Source organism: Tyto alba, unplaced genomic scaffold (genome assembly GCF_018691265.1).
Source record: "Tyto alba isolate M040663 unplaced genomic scaffold, T.alba_DEE_v4.0 Super-Scaffold_48, whole genome shotgun sequence".
Classification (NCBI taxonomy): domain Eukaryota; kingdom Metazoa; phylum Chordata; class Aves; order Strigiformes; family Tytonidae; genus Tyto; species Tyto alba.
Genome location: NW_024881324.1, coordinates 4,661,806 through 4,681,610, shown reverse-complemented (window position 1 = coordinate 4,681,610; position 19,805 = coordinate 4,661,806). Strand labels below are relative to the sequence as shown.

General features: G+C 40.5%; 1 protein-coding gene across 8 annotated transcripts in view; it reads left to right on the top strand.

The window, feature by feature from the left end:
* TNS3 (tensin 3) overlaps nucleotides 1–19,805 on the top strand; it is a 222,796-nt gene that overhangs the window by 136,211 nt on the left and 66,780 nt on the right. For all 8 annotated transcript variants that reach the window (XM_032998809.2, XM_042806674.1, XM_042806673.1 and 5 more), the window contains one exon: nucleotides 967–1,071. In XM_032998809.2, the coding sequence (XP_032854700.2) occupies nucleotides 967–1,071 (105 nt within the window). The remainder of the gene's footprint in view (nucleotides 1–966; nucleotides 1,072–19,805) is intronic.

The following is a 19,805-nucleotide window of genomic DNA, read 5'->3' as shown; positions in this document are numbered from 1 at the left end:
TGCCTGGATATAAAGGTACAGGACCATAGCATTCCTGTCCTTCTAAATTTAACTGTATGCTTGTTTTGAAAGTCACAACATGTGTAACACTGCTGCTTTAAAACAATTTACAATGGGACTTGCTTTGTGAGACACAGACGAAGAGTGGATAACTGAGGATTTCTTTGTTCCCTAATCTAGATAGAGGAACAAAGGCAGAAAGCCAATTTGACTTGTATCGGTGTCAAAGCCAAGTCCAAGGTCATGAGTTCTTGCTTTGCTTTTGAATCACTGGACTGCACCCAAATGCCTCATGGTATACATTTAAAAGCTGCATATTATCTTATGCCTCATTAAAGGGCAGAAAAAACATGAGTTACTGCTGAAAATTTGAGGTACGTTTGGCAGAGCATACTTAAGCACAGCCAAACCCATTGAAGGCAAGCTGCCCAATTTCAGGTTCTGCCAGGAGGCTGGGGAATGGATGAGTGGGGGAGCTGGGAGGGACACGGAGTGGCAGTTTTCAGCTCTCCCTGTTCATCTTGAGTGATGAACTACTCTAGTATCAGAATGATAATCTGTAACAAAGTTTTATTTTACCATTCCTTCAGTACCATCTCCTTATAGATACTTGTGGTTTCATTCTGAAATGCTGTTTGTTTTATCGTGCCTGCCTGTAGGGCAGAGTGGATCATCTGTGTTGTGTTCAGGGGCTGATCCAAGTTATCAGAGCTACATCATAATCAAGAAGCCCAAGATAAAATTCTCTGCTTGTACCTTCTGTAATGTAACATAAATTAAGCTTTTTTTTTTTTAGCTGGTTTATTATAACCTTTCTTCCCCTGTTGCTGCCGCTGACATTTCAGAATATGGTATTGTAGTTTGGGGAACAAACTTCGTCAGAAGGCCACATCCATATTTGCGTGTATGTCATTACAAATGTGGCTATGATAATTTTTGGTCTCAAACAGACGTTTTTTATTTTAGGATGTGAACACCTTCAGAAGGATCACGGAGTGATAGTTGACTACAATACCTCAGACCCACTAATACGCTGGGATTCCTATGAAAATATGAGCTCTGATGGGGAAGGTGAGTAATTTGGTCACATGAGACCAAGGCAAAACCTGTCACAACTGTGCCAGAGCGTTTGAAAGGGAGGAAGGTGAGCTCATTTGCTTGAACCTAATGCAATTCACTGAAGTGTTAAGTAGTTGTCTACCCTTCCCTATTTAGCTTTAGTGGCTCTAGTGGAAAGAAAGCTGCAGTATTTGTTCAAGAGAGATTCTTATTAATGCACTGAATTGGACTAAGACAGAACTGGTTGATACAAGTTACTTTATAATTTGTAAATTTGCTTTAGATTTTTTTGCTGTTGTTGTTCTAAAGCTTCTAGTTGGAATCCTAATACAGAATTTTAAGAACAGTAAAATGATGTGGTGAGGAGGTAAGTCTTAACTTACTATGTTATCTGGAGTGTTGCAGGAGGTGCGTTAGGCCGTAAAGTTATGGATAAACAAACAGCAAAGTATGTGAATATTTGCATGTTTCCCCTCATACATTTACTTGTTTCTGAACTGCTCTTTTATTTCTTAGTTTTTTCTTCTGTAATCTGCTGGTACACTCAGAAGATAAAAGCCTCCAGTAGCTGCCTTCAGATTCTGACTCTGGTGTGGATGCTTTCCTGATGCTTTGGTTGAGTGAATGAGCACAGCTTTTAATGGATATAGTTTTTCTGTGAGGACTCAGAATGTCACACCTGTGTCTGCACATCTTGGTGCACATGCAAGCCTGACGCTGTTCCAAGTGAAAACATGAGAGAAGGCACTGAATGGATGCCAAAGTTCTTGTTTTCACAGCTCTCCTGTTATGAGAGAGCTAGAGCTAGGATACTTTAATTAGGTGCTCTCTAGGCTCAGTTTCCATTGATTTTTATAATCTGAATTCAGCATTGACCATCTAATGACTACATCAGCGAGGGGTTTAAGCGCAGAGGCATACTGGGAGCTTGACTTCTTTCCACTGCATCACTCTCTTACAGGAGTATTTCCTAATCCACAGCAGACTCCTGTCTGCAGAAAACTAGCGGAAAATAGAGGGTGGGAAGAGAACAGTCATTTGGGGCAGGTAGAGCACTCCTCAAAGGGTAATCAGTGGTTTTATAGCAGGATAAGACTGTGCAATGTCTTAGAAGGAGTAACATCAGAGAGATTGAATCTTGGCTGAAGAAAATGTCTCAATTTCTACCCAGGATGTTTCCATATAATTTGCTTCCTTTTTCCCCCCTCCCCATCTTTTTCCACCTCCGTTTTATCTTCATAGCCCTCAGCAAGCAATCCATTGATGTCAGATATTTTTAATTGCTAAGATTGTTTGGATGGTTGGATTTGACCTTCACATCCTCATGCATTGTATTGTAGGTACAGGAAATCAAAAGCAGAGATAAATGTTGGCGAGCACACTGTTGGAAGATACAGAGCTGTATGCTGTTTATGTCTTGTAGAAGACACGATCACAGATCATTCAAAAGTACAATTAGCGTGTTCCTCTGATGTTCAGAAGTCATACATGCCACCTAATAGGCTTTTATGTGTAATTTGTGTGCATGATATATTTTTAATTACCTGAGAATCACCATCAATATGTGTTAGTATAGATTTTGAGAAGATTATTGTGCATCTGCAGAGAGATCACTAGAGTTGAAGCTAGAGAATATACCATAAGCAAACATTTAGGAGGCAGGGTGTATCCTGTGATGCTCAACAACCAAATTGCAGGCAGAGCATTTGTCTCTGCATAGGCTGGGCAAAAGATCAGGAGGGGCTAAAGCACAGACACAGGGGACAACTAGATTTTTCTCTTCTGGGTGAGATCTGTACGTACTCAACACAAAGATAAGCTTAGTCTGCTGCTTGAGGTAAACGATAGTTTGATTATGTGGTTGGTCTTTTAGGTAGGATTTATAAACAACAGGACAGACTTCTTTTATGGTTTGTTACAGCACTTATGTATCGTGCTGTTTGCATTAAAAAGATGTATGGAGTCCTAGTTTTGACTGCTGGTCAGAGACAGCCACTAAGAGGAGATGGTGATTTTCACATCCAGAAAGTGAGCAAAGTAAAAAAACCTTAGTAGGAAGCCTTTAGCTACAGTCCTGAAGGCAGAGGATCTTCTTTGTACCTCAGAAAAGATTAAGGTGCAAGACGTGGTGCATGTGGAAGTCTGCATAACAAAGGTGGTATGTGTAAGATGCAGGGAGGTCTCATACAGAGTGCCTGTTTCAGATCTACTCCATGTTCAGTTAAACTCGCCTTATGTGGGAGCTGGTCTTCACGGTATTACTTGTACCCGTTTTCTGACAGGAATTTCAGTAGGAATAATATGAGATGTGAGTGCGACAGATGATTCCTCTATTATGGTTATATAGCTTTTTGTCCGTTTCAAAGATGTGTCCCTGTGAAATTCCCGATGAAGGTGGGCAGGGAGGCTATGGCAAAGCTTTGTGAAATGAACAGGATTTGCTTTGTAGGTATGTGTGTGTGGAATGGCTATTTCCAAGCTTATGTGTGAAAATGGAAAACTAGAAGTCAACAAGAAAGCAGTATGTCTCCTTTCAAATCCTCCACCTATTTGGCCTGGTTACCAAAAGAGCAAAAGATGAAAGGACATGATAAAAGAAAAATGCGCACAAAGTATCTTTGTTCGTTGGCAGGATACAGTATTGCAGAGAGAAGCAATTGCCTTTTAAATGATCTTGAACCCTCTGATGGTAATAAGGTTGTGTACATTTGTGTTGAATATAGCCAGGCTTTGGACTGTTTGCTCCCTAGATTTAGTTCCTTATCCCTCATTCTTAACACTATAGGAACTTTGACAAATGGAAGGCAATAAATTATTTTAATTTCTTCTCATAAATACTGTTTCTCTAAAGATTCCTTGGGAAGTGTCTCTTGTCTATTGCACTAATGGTCCTCTGGAACAGACTGAAGATTTTATTAAGTTTTTAGTTCTAAGTTTGTATCAGGTTTCCTCCTCGAGCAGTACATTAGCACAGAGACTTCTGTTATGCTGATTTAAAAGTTTGCAGCCAAACGTAGTGTTACCAGCAAGTGGTAATTAATTCACTCTCTAAGGCACAATTTTGGAGTTTTAGAAAGCAGGCATTCTTTATTACAGCGCTGGACACACAGGGGAGAGCTCCTCCTCATGTGTGTGTGTGAGAATGAAATCAACAGGCATTCATACTACCTTCATCATACATATTCCTTGCATTTTTATCATATTCATAACTTTTCTGGGAACTCATTTAGCATATGTCAATGTCTCTTGCGCATGGCTGTTGGGGGCTGCAGGTGGTCATCGGGGGGCTTCAGATGAAGGCTCAGAGTCTTCTTCACCGTGTCCACCAGTTGACCCTGACTTCTGCGCAAACTCAGCCCTGTGGTCACGTACACCTTGTCCTTCCAGGCCAGCCTGCTCTGGTTTTGGTGCTAATTTGCAGCTTCTTTATCTTGTTTCTTTGCCCCTGCCACTACCAAGGCCAAACCGCCTCCAGTAAGATTATTTATGAGTGCCTTATCCTACAGTTATTCTAACTATTCCTCAAAAGATCAGTATTTGTTCTGCAGCACAATTGTTAAATGGTTAAAACATCTTAAATTGTTCTTAATAATTCTATTGCACAAATAGCTATTTTCTAATAATCTTAGTTCGCAGGTATCAGTAGGATTTGGAACCACAAGAATCAGAAGGTTTTCTTGTGGTTAGAGTCATGGCACTCATCAAATCTTGTGTGTGTTTTGTGGGAGGAAGGAACAAAAAGTACTTTTCATCTTTCTAGAACTTTTTTTTTTTTTCTGTAAAGCATCACTTACTAAACAATATATGTGTATGGATTTACAAAAGGTTGCTCATTTGCTGCATTATGGCAAGTTGACCACAACAGTGTACCACCTGTGGCCACAAATGAGTAGTATCTTCTGTTATGTCAAGAGACTTAAATGTGTCCCCATTCCTCTTGACAATCATGTTTTTAGTTTATAACTTGGATATTGTAGCTCACATACTTGCAGCTGTACTTCGCTGTCTGTCTTCTGTTGACTGCTAAGGTCATATGCATCTGCTTTATATTTAGACTGATTGGGGGATTGGGATTGTAATATTTTGAGAGTACTTTGAAGTAAGTGGTGGACTAAACTAATGTGGGCTTAGTAGCTATTGTTATAATTACAAGCAGTAATTGCTTTTACTAGTTTTTAATTATGGCATTTGGGGCAGGGAGAGGGGGAGTAGTGATAAATGAGAACAAAGTATTTTCTATAGGAACAGAAAGTTGAAAGAAACAAGTAACCTCTTCCCATTCTGTGAAAAAGTTTTCATATGCTTTATACTTAATAATATTTCTCACTGTCTCTCTCTCTCTCTAATACCAGATGACAGCTAGTTTTGAAAAAAGCTTCCCCCTGACCAGAGGGAAGAGGTAAATAGAAAAGGTTTGACTTGTTTTTTGTTGAGGCTTTTTTTTTTTTCAGTTCTCAGTGATAATTTTCAGGATTGTTAGTTGGCACAGTGAGTGGGAGATACTGTTGATGTAACAAATGCATCCCTCCTGCTGAAAACACAAGTCTCTTTTCGGATAAGAACCATCGATTTGTGTGGAACACAGTGGCAGGTCCTGCTCTGAGGTGTTGTGAAAATAAAATCAGAGATATTAAAATAAAAATTAAATGCATTGCCAAAGAGCGGAAATCTGTTTTGATGAGAAGGTAATGGAAAAAAAAAAAAAGATGGTTGCTGCTGTTCCTTTTGCACGGTCAAGTATCCTGACAGCATGCTAAGACTATTCTAGAGAGACAATAAATCTACCATGAAGGAACAACTCTGTTTTAAGATGATGACTGTGGGAAGTGTGTGACTGGGATGCTATACGGCCGTTTGTGTGTGCAGCATTCAGTTAGTTGAGATAGGGGATTTTTTTGTCTTGGTTTGCTTTGTTTCTTTTTTAATAAGGAAAACTGGTAAGCATCAATGGTTATAGCTGGCCAAAATAGCATTTGGTTTAGTCTGACTGCATTCTGTCGATTGGTTACAGAAATGGTCCTGGTTCTTGTTCAGTGTTCCATTTTAAGACATTCACTTGTTTTAACAACCACGGAATCCCTCTGCACTCTTCTGTCTGCCAGCTCTACAGTGTGTGGAAAGAAAAGAACATGCGCACATGTTAGAAATTGCTTAAAATGACAAGAGAAAGACTTTCAGCAAGTCTTTACAAGGCAGGAACTTAAGTTCTCAACAGAACCTTGCTGTTTGTTTCCTAGCAAAGTGGGTTTGCTTGCTTAACGCTGTTTGATAATTAGAAAAGAAACAACTTTGGAAACAAAAGGATGTTTTTAATTCAAGCCAAGTAGGGTAGGGCTGAGTGAATCCAAATTCCTATATCTCGAGAGTGTTGCTTTACAAATTTTCTAGCTTTTTGACACTGTAATCAACACCAATTAGTCAAAAATTGCCAAATAATTATAAACTAGTTTGCTCCTGCTCTTTTCCTCTTCATAAAGGAAACTGTCTGAGAAGTATTTCCAGGTAGTCAATAACCAACATTCTGGTATGCACCCATATCATGTGATTAGATGGGATGTTTGACTTCTATTGAAATTTTTTTCTCCTCTTCAACCCAAAGTAAATAGCTATTCAGTAGGGAGGTGCCCTCTCATGTAGTTAAACACTTGTTTTCCCAGAGGGCCCCTTCAGTATTGCAAAACTAAAGGGCTGAGGCAAAACTGCTTGGCTTTGGTACCTTAACAGGAATGCAGATGCCTACCAAAGAAAACAGCAGGTTTGATGCCATTTCTGGTGAGTGAAGCTGAAGGATAAATTGGTAGTGAATAAATAGTAATTCCAGCTTTTAGTCACCAGCTAGATGCAATATTCTTTGAGACAAAGAGAGATTTGTTAGAAGGTAAGGATGAAAAGGTGTCCTGCAGCAATTCCCCTTCTTTCTATTGACAGTGAAAACAGAAATATCTATAGAAAACAGAAAAATTTACCCTGTAAAATGCTGCCAGCTTGAAACAGTATCCAAACTGCCTTAGAGTGTCTGCCTTTGATTTTCTCTGAGGAAACTTATATCTTCTATTTCTTGAAGTTTTGTATGTTTTTTTTTTTTTTTTTTTACATATAATTTAAATCTTGTTAGTCATCTTAATAGTGAGGCTGACAGAGTTAGAGATAAATTAATGTGAAATGTTTTATTTTGTATGTCATAATACTGAATGCAAACAGGATTTTTTTTATATTAGGGACTAAATGTCAGTTCATGCAGGTGTTTTCAAGATTGTGCTTGATTTGCTAAAATTGCTCTGGACTGTAATCTCTTGTTTTGGGGTTTTAGGTTTTTTGGTTTTGTGGGGGTTTTTTTAACCAAAAAAAAAAAAGTATTAGTGTGTTTTGGATAGGTCACTTAAGAGCCAACAGTAAGTGCAGTCAGGGGCCAGACTTTCAAAGGATTTACTGATTCAAAGTGACTTTTTTTGGCCAATTTTTAGAGAGTACCCCTTAAGATATACTGAACACCTTTTTGAATGTCTTGAGTGTTTACCTGAGTGCTAAGCTCAGCTCCAGAACTTGGCCTGTCAAGTTCTATTGAAAAATATATTTTTTTTTTAACCCGAACATGTAAGTGTATCACGAAGGTTGTGTCTGAAGTGAGGAATTAATGTCCATTTTACTTAGTGTACCAGGACATTGATTTTGCTAGGTACCATTTGTCAGTTCTGTTGAGTTTAAATTTATCTCAAATAAAAACAGAAATGCCCCCAAAATGCTAACTGCCACAGAGGGACAGTTATACCTAAGATAAATATTGGAAGTCTTACATCTGAAAACAAGAGCAGATTAGAAGACGGGTTCCCTACACATTTACCACAGGCCCCTATTTTTTTCCATTAGCCTTATGCCTCTGCCTGCCTGTACTTCCCATTCTCTTTCCTATGAATTCCTTTGCCTTTTTAATTTGTCAGCTCCTACTTACTATATTCTTCCATAGCTTCTCTGCCTTTCATTCTGTGGAGGTTGTTTGGGCACACTTGACTCCACACCTGGTATCAATGTCTTTAACAGTACACAGGTTGAACATGTCAAATACTTTCAAAGCTACTGCAGAGCCAATTATTTGCTTTCAAAAAAAATGCATTTTAATATTCTCCAATTGATTTCTGTCCTATCTCAGTAATAGGCAGTGTTGTTATCCCAAGGATGTTATTCATTAGCCCTTCGTCAAAGGCTTTTGTTACACTTTTAGACCCAAAGACCACAGAGCAAAATTTGAGTGGTTTAACAGATGTTTATAGTACATTCAGTACATAGTACATATATATATATATATTAGAGTACATTCAGTACATTGTAGTACGTATCTTTTGCAGTTCTGTTTTTATGAGACTGTGCAAAAGACCTCTCTCTCCAGCACAGGAAGATTCAGACAGTAGGAACTCGAAGGAAGGTGACCCATGTGACTGTGGCAAGCCTTCTTCCCACATTCTCTACATATCGCTCAAAGGCCATTATGTCAGGGCCATGTAACACTGCTTTTTCAAGCAAGTCTTTCTTCGCCCAGCTTATTTGGGTTCCTGAGCCAGGCTTGCATTTACCTTTTAGTATGTGCTTGTTTTAGTCATGTCAACTACAGTGTATGGTTGTTAATATTGTTAAGTTAAACACTAATATCCAAGTTGGTATCTCCTTCCATGTACGGATGGATACCACAGGAGAAATGTCTTCACTCAATCTCACAATCTGCGTAAGGGCCCAGGTTGGATAAAGTCTTGAACAGCAAACCTCTGCCACAGATTGTGTTCCTTCCCTGCACCTGCTTCCTGCACAACTCTTCTCTTGTGAAGGCAATAGGGCACCCCACCTGTTTAGCTTCATTAGACAAGGAAAAATAACCTTCATGGTGGTGTAGGTATTGGATATTTTTTTTTCCTGTAACACCTTATTTGCTTGGCAGTAGAATTAGCATGGCAGCATCAGAGATTGAAAGTGTAACTGGAAGAAACAAATCAAAATGCCTTACTACAAACTAGGATTTGGTGCTTGTTTGTTCTGTGACTTCCCTAAGACCAGAAAGGTAAGCAGTTTAAGTCCCCCCCCTTCCCGTGCTCGCACCCAAGCATGCGTACGCGGAGCTCCCTTGTGCATCATGCTTTTGATGCAAGTGTTCAGTCCAGTAACCAATGAAAATGTGAGTGGAGGGCATCACCAGGCACAGTGCCATTTGCACAGGGTGTAGGAGGTCATGCTGTCTCTTAAGTGAATGCATGTGCATGAATGAACTCATGCTTCATGATACCGAATTCATGATAATCCCCAAATGGCAAATCTCTGGGAAAACTTACAAAAAAAAAAAGACAGGCTTCAGCATGAAAGTGGTTGGAGTTTCTTGGGTTTCTTAGGCCACCATGAAGCAATAGCAATCCATTTTCTGGTAAACCCTTGAGGTAATCAGATTGTTCAGAGTGACTGTTCCTGTGTTTGGGTGTAATTACTGCCCATTTTGCTGGTCCTTTAACATCATGCACCTTGCTTTTTTTGGCTAGATTCCTTTTCAGTGACTCTCTCCTCCTGGTCCTGCTTCAAGGTTTCAGCTAGCCACTACACCACACCCTTTGTAAGACGACTAATGATTTTGTGGTGTTTACCCTTCTCTCCCCATTGGCAAACATGTTCCATTCATTAGAAAGGCCTGATGAGTTTCTGCTTACAGCTTGTGCAGAATGTTCTGTTTTGTTATGGAGGTGCTTTGGTCAGGAAGTCTTGGTTCTGTAATGAGTGTTGGTTTTTGACAGAGGGCTCTTCCAGCAAATTGGGCATGCATTGCTGCTGGGATTATCCCAGAACTGTCTGTTTTGTTGGGAGTTTGGCATAGGTACAGCAGGTACTGAAGAACTGAGGACTCTTCCTGGAAAGGTTTCTGGGAATAGTGGTTCTCTTTAGTGAACTGTACAAAAATATAGAGGTGTTTCTTCCTCCTTGCGTGTGTTTCCAAAGTGATGTTTATATTTGCACAACCACTTCATCTATGTGCTGGTGGACTTTTCCTTGACTTTGGAAAAGAGCAGAAAGACAGACAGTCACTTCTGATAGTAAAATGTGGCTGAATAAATTCCTCCAAACCATGCAATGTTAATTTTTTTTTTTTTAAGTGACCAGCAGCAGAATTTTAACTGTACCAATAAAAGTAGCAGCCTTTAGTGCAGACAGCTGTAGTGTGCTGCTAATTTTTCAGTGGTACTTGATAGCTGCAAGTGAAGCTGTGCTGGAGACAGTACATTTGTTATTCATGGATTGATCGCAGAAAGCTGTCCTGGGAGTCTCTACCCCTGCTCCAGCAGTTGCACTTGCTGAGTGTTAAATGTTTATCTGTGATCCCTTCTACTTAAGGCTCAAGTTCTTTACAAAGATGTCCATGAACACCAGAGAGCTTTGAGTCAGACAGCTAAGTAGTAGGGGGAAATTGAGAGATGAGACAGACTGCAGGTCTGCCTGCATATTGATACCTCCTCTAGATGCTGCTTTCAAGCGTGGACAGTATCGGAATGCTGAGGGAGAGCAGCTAGTTCAGACTCCTTCCAGACCGAACAGAAGGAGGCAACTTCCAGTAAGCAGGGGGAAGGCTTTTGTCAGAACCCAGGCCTACTTCTCCTTGTGGACATCTTCTCTCCAACTGTGAAAGCAAAAGTTGCACTACCGGAGTTTCTTTATATTGTTCTCTGGTTCCTGGAGTCTCTCAACATATAAACATGTTCCTGCTGAAAGGGCAGGTCTTTTTTTCTTAGGCATAGGTGGAAGCACTGTGGCATAATCACAGAGTCACAGAATTAGATAGGTTGGAAAAGCCTTAATCTGTGCAGTTTCTGAGGTGGCCCTGGGCGCTGAGCTGTCTCTCAAGTAGTACAGGCTAGACTATATCTCTGGGTTCTTCATGTTCTATATAGTTTATCTTATGCAGGACCTTGAAGATTGTTTCCAAATCTATTGCCCATTTAAGAGACCTGCTAAACTTCTGAAACTTATCTTACATTTCTGGTGTCAAGCTATTCCCTGTGCTCCTTTTAGTAAATAAAATATTCGTTGTAGGAAGAACTTCTGTTGCTAAGTCATTTAGGGACATTAGAAATTTTCCACTAAAACTACATACCTTGTTGTGTTAATATATGCTTATATTGAGCCTTTGTAGATCATCTTCAAATACTATTTTTGAGAAAGGTAAATACTATAATTATTATCATATAAGATTACTATATGTTACTTCTACTATTGCTGTAACACCTGAAAATAAGCCACAAGCCTCTTGAGTCCCAGTGCAAAATCCTACAAGTTTAATTAGTAAATTAGGAAACCAGAGATCTGATAAATGTATCTGTGCCTTAGTTTCCCTTTCCGATTATGTGGACATGTTTAGAAACACCTGAAGATCAGTTTATTGAAAGCACTGTAGAGTGATGGAGCAATTTTATTAATAATGGTAATACTATTAAATTACACATTCCATACTCAACAGAAAGAGTAAATTCATTATGTTGACCTTTTAGACAGCCCTTTTAAGCCCTTTTTTTACTGTCATCCTGTACAGTTTTCAGCAACTATGTAGAGTCATCATTGGTTTTCTGCTGCTTCATACTTAATGACAATAACTAATTTTTGCTGGAAGCCTAACAGTGTAGTAAGAGAAGAGCCATGATTTGAGGTGAGTGTGCTGTTCCAGCTGTAAGGAAGAATAATCATGAATTCTGAATCTCAACATTTGAAGTACACTCTTGCAAACTAATGGAGTGTTCCCTAAGATGGGTTTTGGTTTTGGAATGAATGAAGGGAAATAGTTTCATGTAGTTCAGTGACTTTGTAATGCCCTTAAGCTCTGCTTAGTGTTTTGTACTTGTGGTGATGTGTCTGTACCATGACATTTTGTTATTCTTTTACTGGTTAGCCAAGCACAAGCTCCTTTAAGTTAAGTCTATGCTAAAATGATTGAGAAGAGTTTCAAATGATTGAGAAATAGAATCAAAATGACACAGTAGATACTAGCTTCTGTATATATTGGGTTGTACTAATAAATGTATCAGTCTATTTTTTGTACTTTGGATCATGGCACAAGTATTATTTTATTTTGATCCCAGGTAGGCAAGCGTGGGACAATATATATTAAAGTAGTATTCTAGGGGTGAGTCTGTGCTGGTTGGCTCTGCTGTTGACAGCAGCCAGCCTCTGGTCTAGAAGCCGTGCTTTGTGAAAGCAGTCTTTTCTTGCTCTAGAGTACTTGTAAAATCATTGAAGTACAAATGTGATCCTTTTGAATGGCTGGGAAATATGCAGTAGCATTTGCACAACATAAAGATTCTGTAGGGTCTTGGATGCCTTCTCCATTGCTTCTCAAAAGATTCAAGGTTTAAGGACCTCGTGTGAGACTGAGGGTCCTGCTTGCTGGCATTTTGCTAACAGCAATCCCCTTAGTTGGTTTCCTTTCAGACTGTTCACTTTTTGTTTTTGTGATACATGCCTTGTTTTCTTCATCCTCCTTTATTTTTCTGTTAGAGTCAGGGACTTGAGAAGCATAGCAAACCAAACAGCTTCCTGATGACTTAGGTACTGCTATTTCATGTTGGAACACCAGTTCTTTAAAATGAGATGCGTATATGAACATCGGCATTTGCTTGGGTGTTTTGGCTAGTCAGGGGAGTGGTAGAAGGTGACTTCATACATTTTTTTCTTTCTTTCCAGTCCATTCTGTGATCCTCAAATTATAATTTTCTAAAAATGCTTTAAAGGGTTGCCAGATTAATGTTCATGAACCAGGAGTTGATTTTGCAGCCTGGGACCAATTTACCAAATCAGGACCTCCTTTTTTTATATCACAGCTTGAGAGTTGCACTAAATCCAGTTTTAGGTCTCCAAATTGTAGAAAGACCACGACTGGGCAATGCAGAGGTCAAAGATGATACAGATTCACAATGCTGATCTTTTTCCCGCAACTTTTGATCAGTTCATTGGGAAGCAGTTCATTTGCATGACTCTTCCCTCCCACGCTGTGCCAGACCAGGTATCATCTGTATTCACAGCAGTCAGCGTAAATGCTTTGAAGAGGTATATATTGTAGCCTAGCTTACAGAATTTAAATGTTCCATGTTTGAACTGGAGCAGACTGGCACACCAGTAATCCAGTAGCCCTTGGATGTGGTAACGTGCACACAACCAGAAGTACCCAGTACTGTGAAAGGCAAAGTGTCCCAGAAGGCCTGGAACTGGTGACAGAGGAGGCATCAGCAAAACCGATTGAGTGATACAGATCGAGAATATCTTTCTAAACACATCCCTGGATAGGTTTACCTTGTAGTTATACAGGACTTCCATGAGTTCCCAAAGCATTCTTGCAATAATTGCGTGGAGCACCACTAAGGCTATCCAGAACAATAAAATTTCAGCAGCCTGGTGATGTGTCTGAATGAATTTGTTGCAGCTAAACCGTTACTGCTATTACTTTGTCCAGGTTTCTTCTGGTAATCTAGGTGGTGCCAGTGTCAGTGTTGAGCCTCGGCCTGTGTTCGCGTGTGCTGGGTGCTGATGGTCCAAGCATCACCAGCATGCACGTGCAGTGCAGGCTTAGGAAGGAGCAGAAGAGGTCTGTAATTGAATCAAGGAATACAGCTGGGTTTTTTTTTTTCCCTCACAGAGAACCAAAACACGGTGAGACCAAAACTTAATTTGCATCTTAAGTGAGACTCAGTTTGCATTGAGAGTGTTGAATGTACGTTTTTGTTTCTTTTCATATATTCAGGGCAGATGCTGGAAGTTTCTAGCTTACAGGCAATTCTGCCATCGTCCCAGAGAAGAGAGACAGTTCTCTGGTTTTGGGAAAGTACTGGGGCAAAACTTGCATTGAGTGGTTTGTGTCTCTTACCAGAGTCCTGACGGGTTTCATGTGCAGCCATTTACTGATTTGCAAGGACAGCAACACTTGAACAGGAGAGTGTGTGCTTTCTGAATTAGGACTGAACTTCTGACTTTTTCATAAGCAATGAACAGGTAGATGTATTTTGTGGATGCAAGAGCCACTTTTATCCTTTGTTCAACTAAGTCATTAAAGTGTTGACAGTCCCTGAAATAGAAAATCAGCATTGTCTAGGGGCATGGCTGTCTGCAGGTGAGACGTGTGTACATTTGTAATAATGTTTAGAGAAAACGTTTGCAGGCTGCCATGTGGTGAGATACAGCTGTTACTGAAGGAGGATCTAACAGGCTCACTCCCTGTAGTTGGAGCTGATTCATTCCAGTGGCAGAGGAGGAGTCAAAGCCTGCTGGGGCTTGGGGGCTTGAGCAGCAGTTGCTACATAAAAATAAACATTTTTGCTGCAGGACTTCAGAAAGCTTTCCTTGCCTGAGAACTCCAATAATATACAAATTCTTGAAGATGTAGATGAGAGTACCTGACCTGATTGTTCAGTGTGGAAGAACATTTTCTAACGGCAGGTTGTTTTAGGAAAAAGACATCAAAAGCAAACAATCATAGGTGTGTGGCTAAATGATCTGGGAGCTGAAACTCACTTGGCTTCATTTGGGTATTGGAACAGACTGAGAAAAGAACCACTGTAAGGAAATAGCTTGTAGGTGGAATTACCTTTTCAGCTAACGTATTTCCACTCCTCCTTGGCTCCAGGAGTTTGGATTTCATTGAACCTGATTGTCCCCTCAGGCTCCTCCCTCATATTTACGTTTTCATTTGCTTTTTCTGGCTGATACGAGTCTCAGGCTTCTTCAGCAAGTCCATTTACCTCCAGGAGCAGGAAGAGCAGCTGTGGCTCAAACAGCAGGAGTAGAGACATTTCTTGCCTTTTTAAGCTGGGGAGTTTGCCCTATCTCTGGCTTTCCTGTGTGCAGGGTTTTGCTTAGAGAGTATTAGTTGATTTAAATGAGCCAATGACTGACTGTTGCAGAAAGTTCCTGATCGTGGCTAGTAAAGAGGTAAGAAGCTTTGCTGTGGTTCAAGAGCTGGAAATACAAACCACGTGTATTTCTGTATGGATTTTGTAGGAATTCTATGGGAAGAGTTTGCAAGGAATGAGAGCCTATGCTAGTGAGGGAGAAAGGAAAAGACAAGCACACATAAAAAGATTTCAGTTTGAAGGAATGCAGCTCTGGACTTGTCCAGGTATGCCTGAAGGTAGAAATATTTATTTATGATATAAATAATCCAGATCTCCTGTAATGTTTCCTGCTGCAACATGAAAAAAATGTACACTGTGCAAAGGTTTGTTTATTTGCGACCTTCTTTTTGTTCAGACGGACTGGGTCAGAATGGCTTTAGCTGAATTTGTGGTATATGTGTTTACCTAGCTGGCTTGCATTTGTGTTTTCACAAATAGTGAATGGACAGGGTGTAGCTGTGGGGACAAGTCAAAGGCTGAAAGACTGAAAGCTCCTTTTAACTCACAAGCTTGCCTTTGGGTATTTGGATATCAAGGAGGGCAGTTCCGGGAAACACAGGCTTGGAAAGAAGCCACTGAATTTGGTATGTGTTGGTATTTCAGCTCCTAATTTTTATATAAATTGCTCTTTGTGTATTAGGTGGGAGTGAAAATACACATACCTTTTGCTCTGAGGCTTTCATTTATAAGAGAGTCCCTGGTACTGGGGTGTGTGTGTGTGTAACTCAGATTCAGTGTGAGAATTTTGTCAAGCTTCAGCCTGGGCAGTTCAGGGAGTTGGAACAGCTCCTGGGAAGAGAGGTCAGGCTGAAAGAAAGTGGGCCCCCTCGGTTTGGTTAACAGAATTCCAGCATTACTTAGGTCTCCGCCGTTGTGAACTTCCCTTGTTTTTTGACAGCTGTTTTCCTCCCTCATTTCACAGAACATTGCTTCCTCAGGAAAAAAAAAGAGAGTGGGGATTGAGCTGTGCATTGAGATGAGGTATCAAATGCATAAGGCTTCTGCCATTACTTAGCAAGGTGCATTTTGCATTGCTAGTATATTTTCTCATTTTCTTCAGTCAAAAATACTCCCTGCATGGCTTCAGTTTTGCAATTATGTTGGTTAATCACTCTTGGCGGGGAAAATGTGGATGAAGACCAGAGCAGAGGTACTCCTAAACTATGATTTAGAAAAAGGCAGAATATGAATTGAAGGTGTTATGTAATAAGAGAAGAGCAACTTCAGAACTTTGTATTTTGAAGGTCTACAGTATTTGAATAGTTCATTTTTCCTGGTTTTATGAATAAGTAAACCATATATATAGTTTTTATATATATGTAGTATATATAGATAGCTTATAAAATAGTGTACATACATGTATTTTATATGTATGTACACATATAAATAAAAATGTAAATTCTTACATTTCATTTGACTATTTGTATGTTCTCTAATATGATATCACTGAACCTTTGAAGATAGAGTTGTGGTGGTTGTTTCCATATAAAATAAGTTATATCTGACTATTCACTGGATTACTCTGGTACAGAAACAGGCTGCCCAGTGTAACATTTGGGTAAAACCACTGATGTATAGATGTCCTCTCTAAACGTTGACTCTGTCAACAGAGTGTGATACTGTATATTCCCCCCTGGCAGAAATGCTATATTTTAAAATAAAAGTATGATTTTTGCCTCATACAGCATTTCATATTCCTTGTAAACTAAGTCAGGATGGAAAAAATTCTAGGTAGAGTTAATTTTTTTTTTTTTACCTCAACTGAGTTGTATTCTTTCCACCAGACTTGCAGTGACAAATTTTACACAAGTCTGAGGTAAAACTAAATTCCTAATGCTGTTCAGCATCACACACCTGAATTTTTTTTTTTAATCATTAGTGGGTAATTCCATGTAAGTGCTTGTCATAATTAAATTTAAAAACCCCTAAATTAATCTAAGAATGCTTTCCTACAACTGTGCAAATTTGGAAATAATTTAAATTTATGTGCAATATCCATTGTGCTTTCATGATCAGGAGCTGCAAGTCTAAACATCCAGACCCCTCAGGAGCAGCTGGATTTTTGTTTAGCTGTAAGTCTCATTCTTTCTCATCTGTTCATAATGCAGAATGATAATTTTTTGGTGACTACTTGAGATTTCTAAAAAGGCATCTGCCTACTACAGCAAAATGGTCTAGTTGCAAGTTGTTTTATCCCCCAATCGCATATGTTTCCTTGTGAAGTCTAACAATATTGTACTCATCTTTAAGTTCACAGCTAAAAGTCAGCAGGTCCCAAACATTTCTGTTGCCTGCCTCACTTGTAGACACATAATATGACTCCAAGTTCTAGCAGAAATATCAAAAGTATTGTCTGTTACGCTTACCATCTGACTTTGACCAGTGTGACCTCTGGGGAGCCACTCCTTTGAGAGATTGCCTTAGGGATTTTTGAAGCTTGGCAGTGAACCAGACTTTCAGATATGGATACTTAAGTAGGACATCCAGATCCCACGCTTTACTGATTATGTTTTCTTGTGCAGCCTAAATGCTTTTTTTTATATAGCTGGGTGCTCACTTCAACTGGTTTGTGCAGGACTGGGAATCCTAGTAAATGGTTTGCTTGGTAATCAAGTTGATTCTTCTCTCATGTATATGCATTTCCTTTCACTTTAGATAACTGACATTTATCAGATAATAATGTAGAGTGGATAAAATATTTCAAGCGGTTAGTTTCTTTCACAGTAAAGTTCTTAGTAAGTGTTATACCTAGGCTTGTTGTCTTGATTATGAACACAGGCTGACACTGAGTAAGATAGTACTCATGTCCACAGCTGTTCAGGCTTTTTAATCCACTGGCATTCCACATACCGGCAATCTTGAGGTTACAGGGCGAGACTCTGAATGCCACAAAACCTAGTTACTAGTTTTATGGTGCTGGAATATTTCACAGAGATGCTAGTGTGCAGAAATCATCCTTTTTTTCTGTGGTGTTCAGTTCTGACAGGGCTGTGTGATTCATTAGCACATGTAGTAATTGGGAAACCCAGACAGGTTACAGTTTTTGGTTGCCTATACAAACTGGTTCTAGTCATTTTAGGAGAATCTCACATTTCAGAGATTTTATTTTTAACAGGGACCGTACTGTAGCAAAACCATGGTTGCTACTGCTGAAGCTTCAGGTAAGATTTACTGAGTTTCCCCATAAAAATGGGATGTTCCATATACAGATTCATGAACATACACAGACGAGCAGGTAAGCTTTCCTCTCCTGGCCGTGAACCGTTCAGTCTCTTAAGTTTGCTGCCTCTGCTCTCACCATATGTCGTGGTTTGAGCCTGGTCAGCAGCCAACCACCATGCAGCCACTCTCCCTTCTCTTTCGGCAATAAGAAGGGACAGAGAGCCAGGCTTGGGGTTAGAGATAGGACCAGGATGGGGAAAAAATCACCCTTTATGCTCACAGGCAAAAGGCAGACTCATAAGGGGAAGAAAAAAAAGAACGTACATTTATTACAGACACTAACAACAACACTTAACAGAGTATGACAGTGAGCAGCATTGCCACATCTTGAGAACACCTTCCCCCCACCCCTCCCTTCTTCCCAGGCTCAGCTCTGCTCCCGATATCTCTACCTCCTCCCCCAGTGGCGCAGGGGCAGGGAATGGGGGGTGCAGTCAGTGCTGCTGCTTCTGCCATATGTGGTGGGGGGAGCATCTGGAACTTGTTCTCCCTGCTCCATCATGGTCCCCCTCTCACAGGAGACAGTCCTCCACAAACTTTGTCTGACGTGAGTCCCTCAAACGGGCCGCAGCGTTCCCCACACTGCTCCGTCATGGGTCACCAACTTTCTCCGACTGGATTCCCTCCCACGGCTGCAGCCCTTCCCGAGCTGCTCCGGCGTGGGACTCCCCCGCATGCTGCAATCCTCCCAGCACTGAATTACAGCAGTGGGGCTGCCTTTTCCCATGAGACCCCGGCCTTCTTCGGACACAGCACCTTGATTATTCCAAGCAGAAGCTACAGGCCATAAATCAGTGTCTGCCCCACCGTAGATCTCCATGGGTGGCAGGGGGGGGCCACCCTGCCATCTCACCACAGGATACAGGGGGGTCTCTGCTCCGGCACACCTCCCCCCTCCTTCCTTCCTCCGTTCCTCCACTGACCTTGGTGTTCATGCAGCTGCAGCAACTCCTCCTCACCAGTCCCACTGCTCGTCACCACGTCCCTTCTTAAATACGTTATCACAGAGGCGCAGCTGATGGGCTCAGTTTTGGTGCAGAGGTGGAGCTGACTTGGAGCTGGGGGAGCTTCGAGAAGCTTCTCACAGGGGCCACCCCTATAGCCCCCTCCCCTGCCACCAAAACACCCCACCACTCACTCAAACCCAGGACACCATATTTTGTGTTGGGCCATCCTGAGCCAAACTCTATGAGAAGGACTCTACCAATCAGACTTTTAGTGACTACAGATGCCGTTCCTCAGTGTAGCAGAGATCTGTGCTTCTAAGTATTTTTGAAAAGCTCTGTTTGCAAAAAGGACATTTTCATTCATCTACATGACAGGTTAGGGGAGGGAAAAATTCCTCTAGCAAAATTTTTCATCTGATTTACTTGTCTAAGACATTACACCCTTTCTTGATGCTTACTAGTTAACACTAACTATTCAGAAAGACATGAAACTTTTTACAAACTTTTCTTAGTGTTCACTATGAACTGTAGCTCAGATTAAAACTGGGATTTGAGTAGCAATTGATTAAATGTCTTAGCCAGCAGTGGGATCATTTGAGAGTTCAAAGACAGCCATTTAACTTCTACATTTATCAGAAAAAGATGCTTTTAAATTTACTTGAAAAACATCCCAAAAACC